The sequence below is a fragment of the Lycorma delicatula genome, chromosome 3, assembly GCF_047948215.1.
Source record: "Lycorma delicatula isolate Av1 chromosome 3, ASM4794821v1, whole genome shotgun sequence".
Lineage (NCBI taxonomy): Eukaryota > Metazoa > Arthropoda > Insecta > Hemiptera > Fulgoridae > Lycorma > Lycorma delicatula.
Genome location: NC_134457.1, coordinates 11753198 through 11780943, shown reverse-complemented (window position 1 = coordinate 11780943; position 27746 = coordinate 11753198). Strand labels below are relative to the sequence as shown.

Sequence of the window (27746 nt, the reverse complement as noted above, 5' to 3'; positions counted from 1 at the left end):
GATAACATGGAAAAAAAATGACGCTACACATTTCCCTATCTATATCAAAGATTACAATAGTTATTATGATGCATGAAATTGGCATTCCAGTTGTGATTGGAGGTAGTAATCATTGAGGGTGTTCAAGATTAACTGTAATCTTTGAAACCGATATGGAATGTGTAGTGTCACTGGTTTACGTGTTATCGGTTTTTCAATTTTAATTGGGTATAGAAATGATTGAGATAGTCAACATTCAGTGTAATCGTTGATACTGAGATGGAAGTGTGTGTGGTCATTAGTTTGCATGTTATCGGTTTTCTAATTTTCATTGGATATAGAAATGATTGAGGTGGTCAACATTCAGTGTAATTTTTGATACTGAGATGGACAGTTGTTGTCATTGGTTTACATGTTATCGATTTTCCAATTTTTATTGGTTATAGAATTGATTGAGGTGGTCAACATTCATTGTAATCATAGATACTGAGATGGAAATGTTTGTTGTCATTAGTTTACATGTTATCAGCTATCCTATTGTGATTTGGTTTAGTAATCATTGAGGGTGGTCAACATCAAGTGCAATTTTTAATACTGATATGGAAATGCATGTTGTCATTGGTTATATCATCTTTCATATTTTGATTTAATATAGAAATCATTGAAGGAGGTAAACATTAACTGTAATCTACATTTCCATATCAGTATCAAAGATTAAACTTATTATTACCCACAACTAGTGATTACTACATCTAATCAACATTGGAAAGCCGATAACATCTACAACATAACAGATTACATAACATTGTAGATGTTATCAACATTTGTAGATAACATCGACAAATAACAACAAATATTTTCGTGTCAGTATCAAAGATTACTGTTTACGTTGACCACACTCAATGATTTCTATACCAAATCGCAATATGAAAGCTGATAAGAAACAAACCAATGACAATATACATTTCCATCTTAGTATCAAAGATTACACTGAATGTTGACCATTTCAATTATATATATATCCAATGAAAATTTGAAAACTGGTAACATATAAACTAATGACAACACACATCTCCATCTCAGTATCAAAAATTATACTTAATGTTGAACACCTCAACCATATCTATATCAAATCACAATATGAAAGCTAATAACAAACAAACCAATGACAACATACATTTGTTTATCCATATCTAAGATTACACCTAATGTTGACCACCCTCAATGATTTCTATATCAAATCACAATATTAGGGGTGATAACAGAAAAACCAATGATAAAGTATATTTCTTTATCAGTATCAAAAATTGCATTGATTTTGACCCCCTCAATGATTTCTATATCAAATCACAACATGAAAGATGATAACGAACAAACCATTGACAACATACATTTCCCTCAGTATCTAAGATTACACTGAATGTTGACCACCTCAATCATTTCTATATCCAATGAAAATACTGATGAAAGTACTGACATGTATGTTGTCATTGGTTTACCCGTTATCGGTTTTCCAAGTTTTATTCTATATAGAAATGATTGAGGAGGTCAACATTCATTGTAAGTAATCTTTGATACTGTGATGGAAATGTATGTTGGCATTGGTTTGTTTGTTATCAGCTTTCATATTGTGATTAAATATAGAAATCTTTGAGGAAGGTCAACGTAAACTGCAATCTTCGATACAGATAGGAAAATATTTGTTGTCATTCATATATATGATACCGGCTTTCCAATGTTGATTGTATGTATAATCACTAGTTGTGGGTAATATTAAGTATAATCTTTGATACTTCTGGGAAATGTCTGTTGTCATTGGTTAACATGTTTTCGGCGTTCTAGTTTGTTATTGATGATGTAATTTCTGAAAGTGGTAAAAATTAACTGTAATCATTAATACGGGAAAGAAAATGTGTTTAGTCATTAGTTTACATTTTATCGGCCATCCTATTTTGATTTGGTTTAGTAATCATTGAGGGTGGTCAAAATAAAGTGCAATTTTTGATACTGATATGGAAATATACGTTGCCATTGGTTTGTCTGTTATAACCTCTCATATTGTGATTTGATATTGAAATCATTGAGAGTGGTCAAGATTAACTGTATACTTTGATACGGATAAGGAAATGTGTGTTGACAATGGTTTACATGTTATCAGCTTTCATAATTTGATTTGATATAGAAATCATTGAGGGTGGTCAACATTAGCGGTAATCTTAGATACGGATAAAGAAATGTATGTTGTCATTAGTTTGTTTGTTATCGGCTTTCATAATGTGATTTAATATAGAAATCATTGAGGGTGGTTAACATTAACTGTATTCTATGATACGGATAAGGAAATGTGGGTTGACATTGGTTTACATGTTATCAGTATTCCAACTTTCATTGGATATATAAATGAGTGAGTTGGTCAACATTCAGTGTAATCTTTGATACTGAGATGGAAATGTGTGATGTCATTGAATTACAGTTATCAGTATTCCCATTTTTATTGGCTATAGAAATGATTGACGTGCTCAACATTCAGTGTAATTTTTGATACTGAGATGTAAATGATTGTTGTCTTTAGTTTACATATTACTGGTTTCCCAATTTTCATTGGATATAAAAATGATTGAGATGGTCAAGATTCCGTGTAATCTTTGATACTGATATGGAAATGTGTGTTATTGAATTACAGTTATTAGTAATCCCATTTTTATTGGCTATAGAAATGATTGAGGGAATCAACATTCAGTGTAATCTTTGTACTGAGATGTAAATGTTTGTTGTCTTTAGTTTACATATTACTGGTTTTAAATTTTCATTGGATATAAAATTGATTGAGATGGTAAACATTCAGTGTAATCTTTGATACTGTGTTAAAAATGTTTGTTGTCTTTAGTTTATATGTTATTGGTTTTCCAATTTTCATTGAATAATTTTGTGTGTATAAAAAAAAATTTTTTATTGTGAAATGAAGTACTATCACATCCTATTGGTGTTTGTCGTGTAACGCTAAGAACTGGCCAAAATACATTTTTACATGTACGAAGGACAGATAACCAGCTGTAATTACTATTTTTAAGATAAGGCTGACTATTTTCAAACCCACATTCTTCAGATCACTCAGAGTTCGAGTCCTGTTGCTCTGAAAAAATTACAATACACTGATTAGTTTTAATATAAAAGTTTAAATGAAAAAATATATATTTAAAAAAGCCGAAAAGGAAAAATATTACAGTAACACACTATTGACATATAACAAACGTTTGCTAGCACTGAACACTCAAAACTTGATATCAAAGTTATATAAACAATTGAATATTTACATTAATACATTAATTAATTTAAATATTTAAAAATTAAATAATATAATTCTTTCTTGAGTATTAATTTAATAATTAACAGGAATATTGTAACTATTTATTTTTTATGTAACAATACTATATTATATTAATTATATTTCTTTTACTGATCCAAAGGGATTAATACATAATAAAGTAATAATTTTCTTAAATCTATTTTCCGTGACATTTTTTAAATGATATTTAAATAAATTATTTGAATGTTGAAATACCATCAAAACTTACCTGCAACTTTTCTTTTCTATTTATGTTTATTCAATAGATTAAATACTATTTTTTAATTGAATTTATTGTAATGCAATATAACTAATAATTTTCTTAAGCCTATTTCTTTTAGCTATAAATATATATGATGATAATGAATTCGATATAAAATAAATTTTTCACAGCCGATGTGTAAATCAGTTTCACATTTATAAAATCAGTTTTATAAAAATACCATAACTTCATTCCTATCAGTAATATTAACAGTATGTTAATAATTAAGGATATATTCTAAATAAGTGGCATCCGGTATTGCTAAACGAAAGCCTTAATGCAACTATATTTACGTGATTGAATTTAGGTACTTCTAAGAAAACGTTTACTTTATATAAATTATCCTAGCTAAAGCTATGTTTCCAGTAAGCCCTGCACCCTTATTTTTTCTCTCCAATTCCAGGAAAAAAAGTGCGAGGGGTACTCAAATAAATACGATATTTATTTTGTGATGCTGCTTTGAACAAGGTTTTACCTGTATCCATCCCGATAAATGCTGGAACAGTTCCTTTTACATCCATGAAATAGCATATCTATCCATTCCTGACATGAACTACATAATGTATTGTTACTGGGTCTTTAAGCATAGTAGTATTTTCCTCTTTGAACAAGTGAATTGTTGTATTATTAATTTATTTATAAGTTGTTTATTTTTACAGAATTCTAATAATTCCTCTGACAATTCATGCAAATCTGTAGGACCACTGTTTACTGGCTGTGGGAAACTGACGCACAATAAAGAAGCGCAACGTTCACAGAAAGGGGTACAAGTAAATATAAGTTAAGGTTAGAAAGAACTAATAATATAATTCAGAATACTTTTCCCTTTATTTGTCAAGATATCTGACTTGCTTTAAGGGTTTTTCTTAATAATGACAGAATTATTTAAATACTTGTATATTTACATTTTTTTCAATTTATTCAATGCTTTTTTCATTAAAATTCTTCATGTTAAGAAATTGTAGTTTATACAACAAAACAGATTATTTTTTTCAATATTAATTATAAAATGAAACTATAACAACTTTCACTTATCATTTAGGTGGTCAGAAGCAAAATTTTAATACATAAATCACGCAGACACCATGTACTCCACACTCCTGTACGAATCGGTCATTTTCCTGTATATCCTAATTGCTTATTTCGATTCTTCGCCTATCTCCAAGTGCATTCAGTTGTTTGGGTGTGTGACCATGTTGGAAAATCTACAAAACGTTTTGGGCGATTCTCAATTATTCTCGATTTCTCAAATTTTTCAAAATATATAAATATTATAATCTAAAAACAACCTACACGGTACTTCTATTTAAACGGCGCCACTATTGTTGGGAGGTTATAACCAGCGCGACTGGAGGAGTGTTAAATATAACTACGTTCTACTTCTTATCAGCAAGACGATAAAATAAAAATATTTGAATAAAATAAATTTTATGAACAATAACAATCCTACCAAAATATTAAACTCCAAATAGATAAATATCTTAGACAGACAAGATGTCTATAGTTTAAAACGCGTAAATTGCATTCTAGAATATAATGGTACGAGCAGCCATTCTTTTTCTATTAGAGTTAAAGAACATATTAGTAGTATAAAGATAGGCGATTTACATAAATCTAATTATGCTAAACACATATTACAAAATAAACTTAATTAAAACTCTGATAATTTTATTAAAATATAAGATTTTTCTAATGATCTCTATAAAACCGGCATTCTCGAAAAATTTCATGTATATTACAATAACAATAAATTTATCAACGAACAAATCAAATTTGAAGAATGATTCTCTTTTTAATTTAACAATTATCAAGTTGCCTAACTTATCACCCTACAACAATGACGACCTCTTGTTATGATTTTAATATTTTATAATTTTTTATTTACGGTTTTAATTTTCCATGTTTTAAATTACGAAAAAATTTATCTCTTGAGGATGGTCAATGACCTAAAGCACTAGGGATATAATATAAATTGTGGGTAAGGTTGATTTTTGTATTGTAACAAATTATTTAGCCTAAATAAATGTTTATCCTAATCGGAAGAGATTATAAAATTTTAATGAATAATAGATGTATTTAAAGTCCATATTAATTATTTAATCGTAAACATGAAATGATGTTAAATTAAATACACCAATTGTAAAATATTACTACATAATAATTATAATTCATTGACAAAACAATACTCTTTCCCTAAAATTAAATCTTTTAATTGTAATGTAAACTGATGGTTAACTGATTATACAGCTACATTTCTCATAAAGTATACACCAGTAATGATCTGCAGCCCATTTTTTTGTCATCTTAAAAGCTTTTGAAGAAGCCTAAATATCGAACATTACACATTATAAAAGAAAATATTTCGGCATAATGATTACAAGCTTAGTGTTTTATTAAGATGCTTCAGAGTAAAACAGTTCACTTCATTTTGTTACAAACAAAATCAATTTTATCATCCCACAAGAATTCATCAAATAAAAAACCCAGAGGTTTTGTTTTGCAGACAACAAAAGTACTATCGATATCACTAATGGAAATTATGGCCAAGCAATCTGCAATATCATGTCTACCTGAGAAGCACAATATGACGGTTTCATCCATATTTTAGGTTAGATGGTTACAATCCATCTAGTGAGCCTTTTTTAAAGCTGCAATTATGTAATTTTTTCAATCTTTTTTTAATAATTAACTTTAGAAATGATACAGTTGTGTTTCCTGTGAAAAAAGAGTTATAATGAACACCTCAAGATTTTGAGGCCGATCATTAATAAAACATAAAGAAGGCAAAAACTTCCCGAAGGCATTCTACATCTTGAAGCAAGAACCTAAATTTACATATGTATTCTTGTCAAATGATAAAATTTCTACTACTTTTTCACAGTTTCGTGAGGTACAACTTAAAAACCAAGGTGCTTGCTCCTCTGATACAGATACCACAGCTACTAAGTTGTTTCATCGGTATAAATAAATGTTTTATAAATATTGAAAATGGAATTTTTTCTATCTAAAGAATTTAAAATATTTTACAAAAACTGGGAAATGGCTGCACTTTGTTAGAAATAAAAATAGAAATAAATAAAAATTAAACTACCTTATCAATGTTATATAGTACACCTGCTGTTAAGGTGTCCCGGTCCCAACAGTACACTACACAATAATATCTATCAAGAAAAAACATCGCAATATAAGTATACAGCTTCTATTAATTACCACGCATTTCAGTAAGATATTTTAAGTATATAATAATACACATCTTATCCTGTTCAAGTAGGATTAGGGTAGGTAATGCAGAACATATTTTAAGAACCGATCCAGTATTTGAAAAACACAAAAAAGTCCATTTATTACCATCAACCATTCAATACCTATGTTAGATGTCCCTTTTTTAATTTAAAAAAAAATTGATTACTTAGTAGTATGTTTTGAGATATCTTGATAATATTTGATATATTAATAAATCTGTGACAAATACACCATCATTTTGTAGTAAATTTAACTATAAATAAGGCTCTAAAAAGATATAGAATAAGCAAAGTGTAAAATGGAATTATTGTTTGCAATAGTATTGTAATTTATATACAGATTTATAGTAACAATATATATTTTAAAGTTACAACTATATTCCCATTTTTTTTTTTTGTATTTTGTTTTCTTTTTGTTCACAAAAGATATTTGAAGGTAGAATGCGAAATAATAAATTTATAAAATTAAGAATTTAATATAGTACTAAGAACAAAGTAGTTACATAATAACAGAATGATCTCAGAAACAAATGTTAGATTTAGAAGTGTAATAAATCATGAAAGTATTTCATGAATAGATTGACAGTGACAGATTATGTCAATGGTAGGCTGCATCAACAGCTGGGCTGTAAGGCGAGTTCGATTTTTTTAGAACCTATGATTTGATAACAGAAACTTTTCCACCACTGCACCTCTCCTGAGCAACTTTACAAAATGCCAAAAGGTTGATTTAAAATAAAATTTTTCGTTACTATTCAATAAATAAAGTGTGATGATTACATTAATTTTCAAATCATTACCTCTTCATCTCATAAGTCTATTAAAATTATATTTTTTGGCTATGATAAAATGACATCATTTTTTAAAATATAATTTAAAACTAGGTTAAGGCAGAAACTACATTTAGATGCACGTACAGAAATATTTTGTGGATAAACAAAGTAAATTATTTACAGGTAAGTTGCAATTAAAAATCATGCCTAAAAGTGAATTAATGATTTAAAGGTGTTTTCATCTCGGTGAGCTTTATTCACTTAACAGTTATTCATTAATGATGATAATTGATTCTTATATTGGATGAAAATTATAATACTCTAGCAAATAAATATCAGTGGTTATAAATAACATTTCCCAACAGTAAAAGTGGAGATGTCACTTTAAAAATTTTTCCTAGAAAATTAAACACACTGTTTCCCTCTTTGGTGGATGCATTAAAACCCGCCAGGATACATTTCATCTCTTACACTCTTACAAGTAATCTATAAGACTTGAAGTAACCCAAAACTTTCGATGTTATCCAAATTAATCGCTTCATTACTAATATTCTATTGATCTTCAAGACAAATTATTTTTGACATAATGTGATTAAATTAAATTCGTAAGCCTTGATATAGAGCTAAGCCTTTAAATATTATAATAAAATAAATGAAGATTTGTAGAATCAAGAAGCAATGAGTAAATCCCAAATTTTCCTAATCCTTTTGAATGTTTTCTCTGAAGTTAAAAAAAACCTAGGAACTATTTTTTTGTAGTTATAGACCTTCTAATTTTTCCTTACAACTTTCTTCCCCTTCCTAAGAGCTGCTGGACACTCTTAAATGCACACTAATGTTACCACTTTTCTACATTAATTTTTGAATGGTTTTTATGTATCGTATTGCCATTTTATATATTTTAATAATTAAATTAAAAAAACTCACCGATTACAGTTTCCTCTACAATCTAATTTGATGAAAATGAAGATTCTATTTATGATTAAATTCTGGGATAAAAGTTCTCCATAATGGTACCCTTTCTGACATTGCTGAAAAATTACCGCTTTAGTTGTTATTAAATTATTACAAATAAATAATAAACAAATAACAAGTCTATAAGTTATATTAGTATAATTTTTTGCTTAATGATATATAGTTCACACAATTCAGTCCATAAATAAATTATAAAATCTATCTGTATGCTTGTTATTTTGAAGAAATTTGGTGAATTAAATTGTAAGAAGTGTAAATTAATTTATCAACACATCTAAGTCTAATATGTTGTGCCTGGGAAAAAGTCTCTTAAGCAGGTAGATATCACTCTACAAAGAGGCCATTAAGAAGGTAGCTATTGCCTCAGCCTAAAAAAATAAATCCAAAGTTTTATCAAAGACAAAGTGTAAAGATGTAATCAATATTTGTGGAATCTATTTGAGAAATAAGGGATTCTGTTCAACTCAAGGAGTGTAGTTCACAATAATAATAATAATTAATATTTTTATGTCTCTGAAGGAGTCATAACTCAACAGATAACCTGACACGACATATATCTATTCCCAAAAAAATGCTAAGCCAATATAAATAAAAACTCAACATCATGAGTTAGGCTTAGCGAGGAAAATGAGAATTTTAACTATTTTCCTGATACCTTTTCCACACAAATTATTGCATATCAGCATGTGAAATCGACCAAAGTATAGCTGATATTCAGCCCTAAAATTGGTATTCTTTACTCTGTTCATCATACTGACTGGTTATATAGAGTCATCATAAGTTTAAAGAAATCAAGTTTATATGGTATCACTTGCATGACTTATATAGCACAGAACTCACAGATCAGAATTTATTAATCTACTCACATGTTCATCCACTTCTTCATTCTGTTTAGTTTACCGCCGAAAACAGAACCCTGGGGCATTCAGTTTATTACCAGTTGATGGTGATGATTGGTCTATCCTCCCATAAGGTGCTCGCATGCCTCACTGCTCATATGCAGTCCCCACGGGGACTGTTTAGCCCATTATTGCTAAACAGAATTTTCTTAAATTTATTTAATATTATTTTAACATAAATTTAATTCAGTTACTTCTGTAATATTATTCATTCGATTGATTTGAATCATTCAGTACAAACCCAGCTCACACACTGATTCACACTGACTCACAGTTCACAGTTGATTAATTCAATTCATTAAAGTTTGTGCTTCAACCGGCAAATCTCATTACTACTACTACAAACTACAACAACAAAACACACACACACACACATAAATATATATATTTCTCCAACCAGTTTCCAGCTGCTGCTGAGTCTGTGTGTATAGACAAATGGGATTACTGCTACTGGCTTGCCAAGCCTGACACAGCTGGAATGTAATTGTAAATGTACCAGTAAACATGTAGTCTGCAGCAGACTCTCAGGTTGACCACTCCTAAGATGTGTGATTAATTGAAACGAAGGGTTTCACAGTGAAGGACTAAAGAACAATTAGTGAAGGACTAAAGAACACTAGTATCTACAGTCCAGGATTCAAATCCGTATAAAAGCAATTAACTGACTTTAGAACTCTCGACTTCAAAAATCAACTGATTTTGCAATGATTACCAATATATATATCATCAATATGTATATATATATCAATTATATATATATATATATATAATTACTGACAGAATTATATTATTAACAGACTCATTTCTGAAAAATGGTTTTGTTTGTTGAAAACATATGCGATACCTATGTAGGAAATAGTTCCTTTAATTAAAATTACTTTGTTGTATAATTAAAATGATACATATTACTTAATAAAATATTATTCTAAAAAACAATTTAATAGGTTATTTATTGAACAGTATGATGAAACATAAATATTATTATTATAACATTATTAAAGATTACAGAATTAAAATTCAAATTAAATGTAACATTTTCTTCCTGGGAAAGAATGTTTAAAAAGCAAAAATAAATGCAACAAATTTTAATTTATGGAGATAGAAAGGATTCTTCAAACTCAGAAAAAAGTTAATAAAACAAACTTTATAAATTATAACAAGACAAATTCTTTTTTTTTTTTTAAAGTTATATTTAATGAGATTTACATATGATACACAAAAAAAAAAATAATTTATATAATAATTCTATCTTAAAAATAAAACTTATAATACATATTACTTTATTTATAATTAATATAAATAAATACTGAAAATAAAAAAAAGAATAGATTTCAATAATTAATGGAAAAATACTAAATAAATGAAAGAATAGTCAATAACATAAAATGTTTCAAGTCTCTAAGACAATTAATTACGAGCATTAACAACTCAAAGAGATACAAACATTTTATAGACATATGTAAAAGTAGTCCCACTAATTAAGCAATGTTTTTTGATTTAAAAAGTGGTTATATTGGGTAATTTTGTGAACTTTTCCAATGGTTAAAAATATTTTTTTCTTTATTTTAACAAATTTTATCCAAAACAAAATAAAAATTCAGTTTAACATAAAATTTTAAAAGCTGAATATGCAAATATAAAAATTGTTCTGGTAAGTTTAAAATAATTTTTCTACTAAAAACAAAGGAATTTTTTATTAAACGATAATAGGAAACTTTATTCTAAAAAAATAATCTATAACATATAAAAATAAAAGTTAAGTATTGAAATGAAAACATTTAGTAAATAAATGTATTAAATTTTTCTACATATACACCAAACAATGGGATAGCTCAACAAGTGATAAACTAAATGAAAAATGTTTCAAAGCAAGTTGAATGCAGTTTACATTGCATCAAGAGAAGTGCTCATATAAGAAACATTCGTACATCTTTAGATTGTTCTGAGAACGAGAAAAGTAAGCTGAACACTACCTCTACTTAAGTCTAATTGAACAAATGATATATTTTAAATGGGATTCAAATAAAAATAAAAATATATTTTAAAAAATCAACTTATTTTCATGTTACTAACAGTACATTTAATTGATGAATATCATCAATTTTAATCTTGCATTCCATTAGACACTACACTATTTACAATATATACAAATAGCAGAAATAAATAAATAAATGCATTTTTAATATTTATTTTTTAAATAATGGTTATTAATATTATCATAAAATATTAAAATGGAGTAATTCAAGAACTACAGTGATTTTGTTTCACAAGAAACTACTTTTCCACAGAATTATACTCTGTAAGTCGTGGAGCATAACGCAGTCTTATTACTGTTGTTTAATAAGACAAGTCAGTAATAAAAATTAGTCTGTAATTATAAAACATTTATTTTTTAATAGTGATATGAAGTCAAGCACAATAACAAACATTTCCCTGTATTCCATTGTTTATGTTAGAGAAGTGTGTTAGACACACTTCACTAAGTTTTTGTCAAACAGATGATGGATTTTGATTATCTCTTGGTTTACGTAGAGCCCAAAGTTCATCGTCAGTTCCGAGTGAAATATCAAGATTCACCACAAATTTTACCTATAAATATATAAAACAAGAAATTACTTTAGAAAATAAAAATTGATAATAAAAACAACAAAAAAATGTAATAAATGTTAAATGTATAAATGGTTATACAAAATTGTATATTTTATGGGAAGTCATAAAGAGTCATATATAATCTGTACTATTACATGGATATTAAAAATAAAATACAAAAAAAAAAATTTTTAATTGTACTCATATAGGAAACCTTTTCAAAATTTTTTCCAGTTTGGCACAAGATTTACTTCTCAAAAAAATTATTTATAATGATAAAAGTTGTTTCACACAAAAACTAGTTTTTTTAAAAATAAAAACACCAATTTTTACAAAATTTTATCTTAGTTTCAATTATTTTTAAAAATTCAAAAAGTACCACCGTTTTGGTTTCAATGATTATTCGATGTAACACTCACATATTTGGAAGGTGATTTACTAATATATTTATAAAATACAAAAAATTATCATTAAAAACCTTTTTACCAGAACACATAAACCTATATAGACTTCCAGAAACAAGAAAAAGTTAATGAGACTTAGCAGGTATGGAGGGGATAACACTTTGTATGTACTCATTTCTTGCATATTTTGCAAACATATGAGGATTTTTTTCTCTTTCTCTCAGATTGAGGTAGATCTTGCTGAAAACATAACAGTTTTTCTTTTTTCAAAGGTAATTTTTCAAAAAAAAAGATTCAGGACGTGGTATAACATTGGGTATTCTGCCTGCTTGATTTCCATAGCGTGTGGGCTGGTTTTCTACTTGTAAAAGCCAATCTTTAGAAAGTTCTTCCACTAATGCCACAGTATAATCAAGTCTAGATCTACAAAGAGCTTTGTCAGTATTTAGTTTATAAATTAAATAACTATTAAGAACCATTCTTCCAAAAACGCTAAAGATCACTTTTTTCCAATATTTAATGGTCTTCCTATTATCTATGTATTTCCACATCTGGTCAGATTCATCCACCCCTCCATCATGAAATTATTGAACATTCTTATCATTTTAGGTTTGTTCAAAATGGTCATTGTATTTCTCCTTTTCTTTGTTCTCTGTTCATTTTTAGTCGTGGTAGCTGTTGCTAGCACTAAAAGTTGTTTCCTTTGGCTTTGTTTTTGCCTGTAACCAAGCAACAAAGCCTTTTCTAAGGCATTTTATCATTCCAACAGCAAACATACGTTACATAACATCAGCGATACCTTTACGGTTGGTTCGCAAAGTGCCTGTCAAGAATGTACACAGAGAATAGTTTTTTAACTACGTCGAAAGATGTAAAAAATTGTCTACAACACATGAAACCCCATATCTGATAATCCAGACATTTAGGTCATTTCATGTCAAGTGGTCCAGTTTTAAAAATAGTCCCAGCTGACCATCTCCAAATATTAGCAAATTTTTGGTGGAGGTTCCCCATGATCTGAAATGCCATTTTACCAAATTGCAGCTCTATATCTGCGATGGCTGATTTTTTGTGGCCTCTTGAAAAAGGGGTACTTACTTTGTGGACACATGTAAAAATTGTTATCTTTGACTAAAAATTATGATGGGAATAATAACTGATTCAAATTTTGGTACCGTTGGTTGACTTTTTCCAAATATGTTAGTCACAAGTTTCTTTTGAGGCCTGGTTTTGAGATACAGCAGCCGAAATTAAGTCAAAGACTTGTCACAACATTTCAAAGTTTTTGCTTATATATCTCCTTATCTAAATCTTTAATTGGAATGAGACTATAATTTGAAAAACGGAATAATTATGTGTAGGATCCTGCAGTTTCAAAGCAATCAGAGTCTTATGTCAGGAGAAATCCATCACCAAATTTGTTCAAACATTTTTTATCATGATTTTTGGTCTATCCTTGAAGGCCTCTCAGATATACCTTCTCAGATTTTATATTTTATAAAAGGTGGAAAGGGCAGCTTTTAAAGAACATAATCCTTACATTTTGTTTTTTGACTCGTATATTATAGTAGAAAAGAAAGCTTTTCAAAGATAATTAATCTTTTGCATTTGATAAATTTTTAATCTGCAGATATTTTAGTTAATTAAAACAGCTGAAGGTGGAAAAATATTCAGTGTTTCAGAATATTATTATATTTTTTAAAGAATGTTTTAAAATTTACAATATCTTGAAAAAAATTTGCAGTGCTGTAGAAAATTTTCATCAAGGATGACTACATGATATTGATTGAGAAAACTGTCTGTAGCTAAGAATTTAAGGATTGTATGCTTCAACATTGTGAACAGTGTCCTGGAAAAACTGGATTAGAGTCCTATTTATTAGATAAGGTTAAAGATTATGACTTGGAGTAACTAATAGAATATAAGCAGTGGATTCATACAGAGACACATTGGAGATGCAACAGGCGATATGAAAAATTTTACTGAAGAGCTTTTCCTTACAGGTTTTTTGCCTGACTAATCATCATTTTGTTTCAAAAATTAAAGTTCATATTTAAAACAACCGAAGGAAAATTTAAATGATAATCATACCATTATCCTGATGGATTTTGCTGATAACTATTTCTTTGTTGTGCAAGATGCTGTGCAGGAATTCCACTGGGAAAACAATCAAGCTATATTACATCCATTCATGGTTTATTACAATAAAAACATGCATCAGAATCTTAGCATTTGCATGGTCAATGATGGTCTGCACCATGATATCATTGCTGTTCATGTATTTTTGACTGAACTGATCTAATACTTGAAGACAGTGACCGAAATTAATCATATACACTACACTTCAATGATGGTTCAGCTGTTCAATACAAGAATTTTATCAATTTGTATCACCACAAAGAAGACTTTGGGATAACAGCTGAATGGAACTTCTTTGGTACTAGTCACAGAATATCACCTAGTGATGGAACTGGAGGTAATACAAAATGATTAGCAGCTCGTGCCAGTCTTCAGCGACCTATAGAAAACCAGATATTGACAATAAGAGTCTTATTTGAATTCTGTAAAGAGAAAATACTAGGAATCAGGTTATTTTTTTATTCCAAGAGAAGTTGAAAGAATCCGACCTGAACATGAAAGCTGGTTTAGTAGTGGTCACACAATTGCTGCAACAAGAGAGAACCATCAATTAAAGCCATTTAGCAAAGCTAAAATCAAGTCAGTAAAGTCTCAAATGATACGTCAGTATTTGAAGCTGATGTTTATACTTGCATGTATGATGTTACTTGCATGTATGACAATACTTGGTGGAATGGAAATTATATGTGATATATTTTTTGAACAAAATGATGCTCTCATTAGTTTCATGCACCCTCATTGTGCAGCTCATTCTTCATTGGCCTCCTGAGAAAGGACACTTGCTGGATGTCAGAACAGCACATTTTGCTACTCTTGAAGAACCATCAAGATATCATCAGGACGACAATTTATGTATCCAGAATACATCCAGTCTATGATTGAGAAAAATTTGTGCTAAGTGGAATTGCAAGTATTTCTGAGTACTTTAGACATTTTTATTTTATTTTGAAGCTACTGTGTTCTATAATAATTATTATAATGTGTGTTCTATAATTTTGTAATACTTTATTACACTCTGTTATTACTACTACGACTATATTTAATTTGTTTATGATTTTAGTATTTTTGTGCGTGTGTATAAATATTTTTAAAAATTGTGCTTACCATAATAAATATAATTAGTTAAAACTGTCTCCTCTGCATTCAATAGTTCGCAAGGTACAGCTAATACAGTTAACAACTTTGTATTAACAGGCACCAAAACGAATATTACTTAATAAAAAATTGCTTTCTATTCGAGAGTATTCATTTAATCCATAAACATTATGGAAAACTTGCTCCCTGTGTGTAAAATGCATTATATTTCAACTGTTTTTTTCTGTCACTTATAAACTATGGGTCAAGAAACAAACTGCATGGATTTTATAGTTAAAAGTTCCTCTTTCTAACTATTATAAAACTAATAAAATCTAAGAAGGTATACCTGAGATACAAGTTTTCAAAGGTAGGTCAAAAGTTTAAAAGGAATTATATAAGCTGAAACTTTGACTTACAAAATGTCACAACAACTTTTTAGCTGAATTTTAGCTGCTATCCTCAAAACCAGGTGCTAATAGAAACTTGTGAATAAAATATTTAAATTCAATATAAAATGTTAATCAAAATTATTAAAACTCACACCTATAGTTTTACAATTGCCTTCAAAATTATCACACAAAAATTGATGAAGTTTGGAGATGGTCGATCATGTGGACCCGTGGTCCACATGATATGGAATGATCCATTTCTAACAGTTTCATAACTGTAACATAGCTTACTCTTTCTTTTTTATTTCTTTTTCTATCATTCCCTTTTGCCCCTTTGTATACAAAAAAATTAATACAGTAATGGCTTATCACGTCACGAAGCATCCAAAGTTTGACTCCCCACATATGGTGTTTCTTTGGCATGTATCGTCGTGTTGTGAGTGTGCTTATTATGCTCTCATCTACAGATATATTAGATCCAGCAGAGAAGTGAAATTTGAATAGTCTATTTACATGGCCAACTAAGCGTTTGAAGTGGGCACATGGACCATAGTTAAATAACCAGGTTTAGGAACACTATCACTGTCTACCATATGAAAAAAATTGAAGTACCATCTGAAACTTGTTTCTTGAAAACATTCGAGGAAACCAAGAAATATAGTGGCATGAACCAGTCCACCTGTAACTAAAAATAGTTGTTTATATTTTGATACCCATGTTTATGAGTACAGCAATGAATGCTTTGATTTCCAATAATGTGACTGGTTTCCAGTTTTTGTTCGACTAAATGGTTTCAATTGTACTTGGTTGTTGGTAATAAATTTTTGAGCATACATGTTTGAATATTTTACAAATATTTCTAACAGTGATTTAGTAAAAAAAATATTGAAAATATCATAGAGGAATTACGGGGAGGGATGTTTTGGGCCAGTAATTTCTTGGAGATGGAAATTATGTGCAACATAATCCTGATCAACTTCTATTTCATCCCATCCTGACCCATTTTCAGAATCACTATCATGGGCTATTGATTGAGAAATGCAGGGCCTGCCTCTAGGACTAAGAGTAGGGCAATCATTATAATCACAGTCTGATGATGAAAAATTATGTGGTTGTAAAGTAGAGCTACTCAATCCTGATGTTGAAGGACGTTCATTTTCGAGAATATAATTTGGATCATTATCAGTATTGTCAGTAAAACATTTATTAATGTTTGATGTTTCACAACTAGAACTCATAATGTCATCTACATCACTTACAAAATGCTCGCTAATGTAATCATCTAAAACTCGATGAATTGTATTATCGCTCAAAGGAGATTGAGCACGTTTCATTTTAATAGAAAAAATTATAAATTACAATAAAAAACTAAATAATACAAAACAGGATCAAAAAAAAATTTAAACAAGCAATACCACATATAATAAAATTACGGGGCAAGGTTAATTACACAACAGTAGATAAACAATGCCAACTGATGGGGGAGTGACAAAGAAAAATAATAATCGTCAAACAATCGATATATAGAAAAGAACAATACTATTTTGTGCTATGTTGAATATTCACAGGCAAGAATATTTCATACTGTATAAAATGAGCTATGGTAGCACTTTATCACATAAATTTTTAATTTTTTGTGATTTTTTCGCAGACATCTGAAAAATCAGACGGCATTTCTTGTATACAACAGTGGCATCTGAAAAATCAGATGTTGGCATGGAAGGAGTTAAAAAATTAATAAAAGGATTGTGTGTTTGAAGATTATAGCTGCTAATAAGTTATGCACAAGTATTTTTAGAAATATAAACTTACACACAAATTATATGATGAAAGGTCAGATAACCTAGATGACCAAATAATGTGTTCCAGTAAAAAGATACAATATTTTTGTGAAGTCAATTATATTTAAAAAAATCCAAGGACATTCATCGTTAAGGCTTCGTAACTCATCCATAAACATGTACTATATACACAAACATGCACTGATCAGTGAATGTGCATGGAGCACATCCCATCTGCAGGCCATCAGTTGAATAAGATTAAAATTATTTAATGGTTTGCCAAATATTACTTTTAAGTAACAACGATGGTTATTTTAAAGCTGCATTGAAAACACACTACAGGCAGAAGAAGATTATTTATTTGCACTCTGATGGTACAGTCAACCTTGTATTTTGTCACTGTAAAGTAATATTTTATATTTATTTTAATGTTTTTAAAGTTTTTTGATTTTGTTTATTAATTTTTTTGTATGATAATACGATCCACTTAAATCAGCTTTGCTATGCTTGAATCGCTATCTGGCTGCTGGTAGTAGAAAAAAGTACAGAATGAATGTAAATTATTGTGTATTTTAGTGTTTAATAAAAAATGTACAACATAATGTAGCACACTCTGATTTTTTCAAACATTAGTGTTGGTACAGTTACCTGGAATGAACATGTGGAAGAGATGTTCCCTGGAAGAGATGGATAAGCCCTCTGTCATTGACAGAGGGCTTATCAGTTGAGTAGTGCCTACCATTCAGGGGAAAGCAATGTGCTTCCTATGGTTTCATGAAAGCAGATCTGTTATTATTGTTTCTAGATGTTTTTGTTTAGAGTACAGCTGTGATCCTCTAATAAAGACCTGTCTTAAACATTGTATCAACAGTTTAAGGATACAAGAAGTGTAGTAGACAAAAAAGTGCTGGCAGACCTCCAGTCTCTGAGGAAGTTGTGGACTGAGTATGAGAAACTTTTAGATAGAATTTACCCAGGAATAAATTGTTGTGTTGTTAAAAAAATAATAATATTTTCTTACAAAACTATTTTCCATGTTTCTGGGCACATTAACTGTCATAATTGTTGGATTTGGGGGTAGGGAGAACCCTTATGCCGTTCAACAAATACAATGTGATAGCCCAAAAATTAACATTTATGAAGTGACAGACCGTTCTGCTTTGCTGAGCTAACAGTTACTAGTCCCAGTTATCTAGAAATGTTATATAAGTATTCAGTACCACAAATTGAACATCGGCAACACAATGTTTACTTTCAACAAAATGGTGCACCACCACAGTGGAGTTTGTAATGTTAGTAACTACCTACATGAACAATTTCCTCAATGTTAGATTGGCTGTGATGGACCAATTTCCTGGCTACCTCAATCCCCTGACATTACACCACTTGGTTTCTTTCTTTGGAGGTTTATCAAAAACAGGATGTATGTAAAGAAGGTTGTCAAAATCAATAAGCTAAAAATAAGAATCGCAAAAGTGTTGTAATTAATAGAATAATTCCAAATATTCTTCATAATGTGTGGCATGAAGTTGAGTATCATCTAGACCTTTAATGTGCCATAAAGGTGCTCGTGCGGAACTTGTTTCAAGTTAATAAGTGTTTAAAACAGAACTGTTTAAAATGCCTTGTTTAACAATAAAAGATGCATGTAAGTACTTTCTTTTTTTTTACTAACCTAAAATCTGCTGAATAATTAATGATCACCTATATATAAATAAATGACTAATATAATATATGAATTCATGCTGCATAACATTACTGTCAAGCCCTCTGTAATTACTGTAGAGCCCATTATAAGGAACCTCATTGCTACCGCCCATTTCTAAGTACCCAGGTTTATTATATTTTATATTATTTATATAATTTTTATTAAAAAATAAATTATTTTATTTATTGTTTTATGTCTTACTTATTTAATAAAAATATCATTTGAAGTTTAATGAAAAATGATAAATTTTTACAGACTTATTAAATTCTGTAAGCAATTAAAGAAATATTATTTCCTGAAGGTTTGGGAAAATTATCCATATAATACACTAGGTTTACTCTAAATAATTAGTTTGCTAACATCAAGAAATAGATCTGTAATATTCATTGTATTAGTGTTGTGGTACTTAAAGGTACTAAACAAAACTAGAATAATCACTAGTGAAGACATCTTGATAACATACCCTACTTATTAAAATCTTTTGGAATTATGTTACTTTTTAGTTTACAGAGGAAAGAACTCATTAAAGGGTGTTTTCCAGGTATTGCTATCTTTTCTTTTGATTGTAGCTTATTCAGTTTTAACGTTAGAAATATTGCTGTAACTGATGCTTTGAAATACATGAACCTAAAATATCCTGTGGGCTAGATATATTACTCTTCATTAGACAATTGTGAAACAATACTAATTATGAATTTGTAATTTATCAATTAAAATAAATACATTTCTGTCAAACTGAAAAGAAGTAGTCAGCTGTTTACAAATTGGGTCTTGTTAATTTTATAATATAGACTACTGAATTTGATAACTAATTCTATCAAAAAGAAGTTATAGAGAGTAATTTATAAAAGAACATGCTTTATGTTAAAACAATACATATGTAATTACCAGCAAAGCATAATAACACACCATGGTAACTATGGGTGCAAATAGGTCACCATCTGTTATTTCTCATGCCCTGAGCAGGCCCAGATCTAGTTATGAGCCAACTGGACATTTTCTCAGAGTAGCAGATTTGAGGGGTGGTAAAAATAGTTTTAGAGAAAAAATATTCTTTATAAAAAGAAATAAAAGATTATAAATCATGAAGTGTCATACATTTTCAACACGTTGCTGGTACTTAAGAAGTTAGACTACTCTTCAATGAGTAAAATGAAAGCCTGTTGGGGCAGCACGCATTCTGAGCTTTAACAGAATCCCCTAAATGGGTAATAAATGTATTGGAAGACTTAAACACGTCTTTTTCAGAAAAACATACATGTTTTCAAGTGCAATTTTGCAAATATCATTTTTACATGCATTTAGTCCATTTTGAGAAAAACTTTGATGATTTACAAAGATGAGTTGTGTTTCAAAGAACTTATAATAACAGATTTTGTAGAAAAAAGTGAGAAGAAAATCTTTTAATATTAAATTCAATTAAAAAATGTTTTTTAAAATTATTATTATTACTATTATTAATTGTACATTTTTTAAAACCAATTTATTTTCTTTCATGATTTAATAATGTATGTTGTATATTGAACTTTTTTGATATGAAAATTTAAAATAAGTGTTGTATTTTTTGATATTATTTTCTACAGAAATATATATTTTTTTAAAATAATGTTTTTACTTTTAAAAATGATATTTCAGAATAATAATATGTAAAGAGCGGTAAAAGAGCTGGGCTCTGAGCATCATTGTTGTTAGTCGATGTGGTTTATTTAGACTACAGAAAGATTCCTGACAAAATCTATTTTTATTGTATTATATTTTTTACTAAAATCATGTTTAAAAGTAAATATATAAGAACAAGTGTTATTGATCTTACTTAGAAATCACTGAATCTTACTCTACAAGTAAAGAATATATTATCAATGATATAGATAATCAATTGTGTTCTATCCTCTGACAGGTCCTACACATCACATCTGGTAAATATGACACCAGAATTTCATCAGAAGTCAAAATATTTTATTGATATTGAATGAGATTATCAACGCAATACAAAATTGTAGAAAAATTATTTACTTTAAGTGCACCATAAAATATAAAATGAAGAAATGTTTGGTACATTTCAACAACCCTAGTTTCTCTGTTTTCAGGTTAGTTCATATAAGACCCAAGCTTGACTGAAATTAGTGATGTTTACAGTTGTAATAAGTAAGTTATAGTTATTAACGATTCACTACTAATTATTGACAAAGAAACACGAGAAAGCACTCTTTTTTCATAATTATTTCATATTATTTTACAAAGAATTTTGTTTTCTTTTAAAGAAAGGAAGTCTTTTGAAAGACTTGAAATTAAATATTATTTAAGAATTGTTTAGGAATAATTCTAACAAGCTGTAATGAAATTGGTAACAAAATTGAAAAAAGATTACATTTGGGAAATGCTTTTTTAATATTGTAATTAAGCTCTTCAGGTCTCAAGGTTTGAAAATTACTGCATTCAACAGAACTGCTTGACACATTCTGTCAAGCTTAAACTTTCATTCTATCATTTTCCTTCTACATAGTTTCATTTTTATTTTACCATCAAATGAAATTCAAACTATTCAAATGAAAACATAAAAGTAAAAATTAATATGTAATTTATTAAAAAACTTTTAGTATAGTAGGATAAAGTTATATTTTTTTAGATGCTTCAATTTCTTTCGGCAGACCAATCAAGTATGGTCAAAGTCCCATGAGTTTTCAATTCAAAATAAATCTAGAAATGATTTGGGTTACTTGGTCGATTCCATTTTTTTCTGTATGGATCCCATTTTAATGTGTTACATATTGTGTTTATCCTATAACTATTAATTTTAAATATATGTAAAAGAAGAAAATAAGACGAGAAACATTTTTTTCATCACATCTCTTTCATTGAAATCTTGTATATAAATGTTTTGCAAAAAATATTAGCTCAACTAAATATGTTTAGAGTTGTATTTAGAAAAAAATGTCTTACAATGAAATATAAAAGAAATTTCATGTAGTAGGAAAATGATGGAATGAAAGTTTAAGCCTGACAGAATGTGTTTTAATTTCATTTTTTGCATAGAGTTGAAGATGGAATTGTCCATAGATTTCCATGTAGATGTAAAGTCATACTTGCTCCTAAATAATTTTTTTTTTTGTAAAAAAAAAAAGAAAAAGAATGATCACCAATTTTGAAAATAAATTCTTAGACAAATTTCTGTTTTGAAAAAGTGTGGTTGTATGCATGAACAGTATTCAATATAAATATTAAATAAATCATGAAAAATAATTGACGAGATGTTTTTTGATTATATTTACAATTAAAATTATGTTTATTCTGGTTTTCAATAGTTATTATTTATAAAAAAATTAGTAATAATTATAATTTTATTATATTATGATTAAAAACACAAACTTATCTTCTGTTAAAAATCTAAGTTAGATATAATATATTATTCACAACAGGTTGTATGTATATTTTTTAACATTCTATGGCAACTACAATAAATTACTAAGTAAATAACTGTAATTATAATCTGTGAAAAATAAAAAGTTCATTTACTAATATATAATCTTTTTCTGGGAATTTGTAATATGAAATATCAGTTCAAAATGAAGACTGCATTGTATGAATTAACGGTGGTTGAACTGAGGAGTAATGAGGTGTATCAATTTGAATGGCAATATTTTTGGCAATAATACATTTTTCATATAGTGTTTACTTTTAATGAGCTTCTGCAGATTATTATATACACTGAAATATAAAAGCAGAAGCAATGAACCACTGTGTATGAAAAAAATGTAATTAATTTCCAATTAAATTACACGTAAAGCTATATACAGTAATTCAATCTGCTTTATACAATTTGAGAGGCCATATGTCACAGTCTTTAATGCAAATAGATTTCATACAAGCAGTTTTTGTGAATTCTGTTTTGTCTTTGAGAATATGTTTATACGAATTTCAAAGTGTTTAATAAAGAATTCAGTAATACAATTATTTTATATTAATATCTCAGCACTTGAGAATTCTGAATAAAAATTAAACATATAGCAAACTATGCATATTTTTACTACAAGAGAAAGTAGATCTATTTAATTTCATAAGATAAGTGAAAATAATTAGTCAATAAGATAATGACAGAAAAAACATCATCCCTCTTCCAGTGATGATATAAGTAATGATTAGAAAAAGATTATTTACGTTGTACAGTATGTGTTGACAGTAGTAAATAACTTATACGCATAACAGATAAGCCTTAGAATAAATTTTCAAATTGTACATAAAAATAATAATAATAATAATAATAATAATAATAATAATAGCGAAACATAGCTTATTATAAAGTATTGGCATAACATTTTGGTTGTAGAGACTTAATTTTATTTTACTAAATTTTATTTAATAATAATAAAAATAATAATTCAATTAATTGTCCTGAACAAATAAATAGAATTTACTTTTAAATTTCAAATTAACTTACCACAAAAATAGTCCAAAATACTCCAATAATGATTCCAGCTAAAACATCATCCCAGTGATGCATATTATCTTGTACTCTAGATAATGCTGTAAACCATGCTGCAAAAATACATGAAGCTTGTAATAAGTGACGTAACACCTGCGATCCTCCCCAAAGCATCCTTTTTTGTAAATATATCTGTAAAACAAATTCCAAATAATGTTGATAATTTTTAATATCAAAAGAGCATTTAATAAGGAATTATTTTCTTTAAAAGGGATTTTTTTTAATTAACTAAAATATTCAATTACTTAAACTTTGTACTTAACCAAAAATTTATAATGGTGCAAAAAGCGAACAAGAAACATTACATTTAAGAAACATTTTAAAAAAATTTGAAAAAACCATAATGAACAGTTAAAATATTATTTCAAAAATTTTTTAAGTAGGTTGTCCAATAATAATACGCAGGAGTAAAAAAAATATTATGACACTAAAGTTACAGGTAATACCTACCACTGTATACAATGCTGCATAGAAACTGAGAGCTGCATGACCAGAAGGAAATGATAACCTGAAATCAATAATAAATATTATTATTTTTATTTTCACTTCAAAAAATTAAAAGCAAAAGTTTTCAATACTGGATTTTCTTCACCAACAGTAAGATAATTTTTTCCAAAAGATACACAAAATTACAGCATTTTTTAATCCTTAGTAATGAAAATTAAATTTGGGTTGGTATAGTAAAATTTATGGAGTAAAAATAAATGCGGCCTTTAATGTTCTTATAAAATCATAAAATGAATCAATAATGCAGTTAAACATTTAGGAAGAGTCAAGACCATATACATGGAGCAAATTTACTTGAAAACCATAATTTTTTAACGGAGATAAAAAATTATCTGGGCTCTCAAAATTTCTAAGTCATCAAGATTTGGAAATAAATCTAGATTGAAAAAAAAAAACATGATCGGTCATATTTTCTCTTTCAGTACTTTCATATGAGAAATATTTTGTTAAATAAATTAACAATTAATATAATCCACCTCACCAGCACGTTGATACGTTCTCTAGATCTTTCGGCTAATTAATAGGTCGTCGGCTCCCGTATTTTAATGCCGGGAGGCAAAGTTGGACACTGTATTGAACGGCTGATCTTGTACGTCTTCGGAAGGGCAGCAGGGGCCCAGTCAGCGCTCTTCTCCCTCCCCAACAGAGTGCTACAGCATCATAAATTAAGGTACCGGGGATCAAGAGATCGACCCCGGTAGTGACTGAGAGCCGCACGATCGTAGTAAAGGCGGCCGGTAAGACATACGCTGAATTGCTGAAAACAATGAAGGCCATTGTATCGAAGGAGGAAGCCGGTGAGGTTCTCTCAATCCGGAAGAACTCTGCATCCGGATTAAAGGGGTGCAGAAGGCAGAAGAGTTGAAAGAGAGTCTGTGTAGTAAGGCGACTGATCTTTATATTACTTACAAATCAAGGGGTGGTAGAAGGTCGGTGAGTGAGAAAGCTGGGCAGTCTGTCAAGAACTTGGTTAAGTTACTATCGAACGTTGGAAGGCCCCGTACGTCGAAGAGGAGGCTGTACGCGCATGTGGCGAACTCAATTCTTCTTTATGGCGCCCCAGTGTGGAAGAGAGCCATGGCGATAGAGTATAACAGAAAACTATTGGAGGGAGTACAGCGCCGTATGGCAGTTAAGGTGGCGTCGGCATACGCCTCTGTCTCGACTGAGGCGGTGCTGGTGGTGACTGGGATGCCGCCACTTCAGCAGCTGGTGGCGGTTCGTGCGCAAGTTATCAGGGTGTGTCTAACACCCTGATAACTCGTGTTGACACGATGTCAACACAACTGTCTACAGGGATTGACAAGCCAATTGGGATGCATCCACGAAAGAGAGGTGAACGCATCGTTTGATCGCGCACATTAAGTCGTGGGCCGAGAGATAGTTTGGCGAACTGGTATTCTGGCTGACATAATTCCTGACCGGACGTGGTGTATTTCGTTCATACTTGTGAGGACGAAGAAGAGTTGAACACCCCTTCTGCCCCTACTGTCGGAAGTTAGACACACCGGAACACGTGATATTCTAGTGCCCGCGGTGGGATGAGGAACGCCGCGAATGTACTGCCGTAACTGGGCATCTCGAGGTGGGGACTATCGTTGGAACGATGTTACGCAGTTCGGTGGACTTCGACACTGTAACAGGGTTTTTGTCGGAAATAATGCAACTGAAATATCGGGAAGCGAGGGGGTGAGGAACAGCTCCGTACGGAGCTGCCGTTCGCCCGTGCTTGCACGTATGGACGGTGGTGATGAAGTGCGGGGCCTCTCAAGCCCTGAGACTGAGTCCTGTCGGGGCCGTCCCTCGGGGGATGTCCCCGTTAGAGGAGAAGCACAAAGGACCGAGTTCCGGTTGCTGGGTGATGGAGGCCGGGAACGGCATAGGCGGATCTGGCATTTCCCTCGTCTGGCGACTAGAGGCAAAGACACCTCCCAGAACTGTGTTACCTTAATTGAGGGTCAGGTTCAGGGAAAAAAAATAACTTTACAAAATGCAATAAATCATTTACTAACTAAAAACATAATACTACAACTCAAATTACATAAAATCATCTTTTATATTGCATTAAATTATTATATACCCATCCTACATATTTATTTGGACACCTGCCGGTTCATCTATGCTACCCTGATTTCTATTTCATATTATAAGAAAAATAATTATTGTCTTGTATTTGTGGTTCAACAAGGATAGTGAGATAGCACATATAAAAATTTATTTTAAGTACAATTTGTTACTTTTAAGTAAATAATAATGTACAAAAATTGATCAATTATAAATAGCAAAATACAATTTCAACTTAATATACACCCTGCAATAGCAAACAGAAACTAATACAGAATTAAACTAGAGTTTATAACAAGATAATTATCACAAAATCAACAATTTACTTAATGCAAAAATTAATTACTTTTAATGTTTACAATAGGAATCTAGCCTACAATTTTATAAATTAATAAGGTTACTTTGTCCTCTGTTCATGAAGAACTCACAAACAGCTTCTCATACTTAACCACTGTCCAAAAGTGGGATACTCATGAGACACTCTTTGCTTGTCTGTTATCGCACACTGAACAGAAACTATAAACTTGCTGGTCCTCGGCCATATTTATATCTCTCCGGGCCTAGGGACCCTGTACCTGTAATACAAGTACCCAACCCACCCATTGGTTTGTTCAAACGTAATGATTTCTATTGTTTGCACCTCTTATGCTTTTCTATAAATTCTTTCTAAAAAGAATTTGTTTTGCTGTTTCTTCAAAATTTTTCTTTCATTTTTTCTCTCTTTCATCTTCTGGGAAGTTTTCTACCTGTTACAATATATTAATCAATGTTTTTATGAGAATAACATTCAAGAATGACCTTGCCTGCTGGGTGCACCTTGATGATAATTCTGGAAATATGAAGGCCAAATTATACTGAATTTCAGTTTTCCAAGCAATAAAGTAATTTTCTAGACATCATACCAATTTAAAAAAAGAAATGAACCAATAGTAAGAAAAAACGTCATAAAAAATTAATTTACTTAAGTTTTTGATGAATTTAAAAAAAAATGCTTCTTGATCAATTGTAACAAAAACCAATCTTTCTCACAGGGGAGGATCCTTATTAATGAGTATAAAAAACTTTTTGAATCTAAACTATTGAGTTTTATAAAATTTATTTTATGTAAATTTTTTAAAGGGGATAAAGTGGA

General features: G+C 29.6%; 1 protein-coding gene across 1 annotated transcript in view; it reads right to left on the bottom strand.

Moving 5' to 3' along the window:
* Positions 1-10645: 10645 nt before the first annotated feature.
* LOC142321375 (putative phosphatidate phosphatase) overlaps positions 10646-27746 on the bottom strand; it is a 153176-nt gene continuing 136075 nt past the window's right edge. The window contains exons 4-6 of the mRNA XM_075359407.1: positions 24494-24551; positions 23999-24175; positions 10646-12065 (exon numbers count right to left, since the gene is read on the bottom strand). Coding sequence (XP_075215522.1) covers positions 11967-12065; positions 23999-24175; positions 24494-24551 — 334 coding nt within the window. The 3' untranslated portion in view covers positions 10646-11966. The remainder of the gene's footprint in view (positions 12066-23998; positions 24176-24493; positions 24552-27746) is intronic.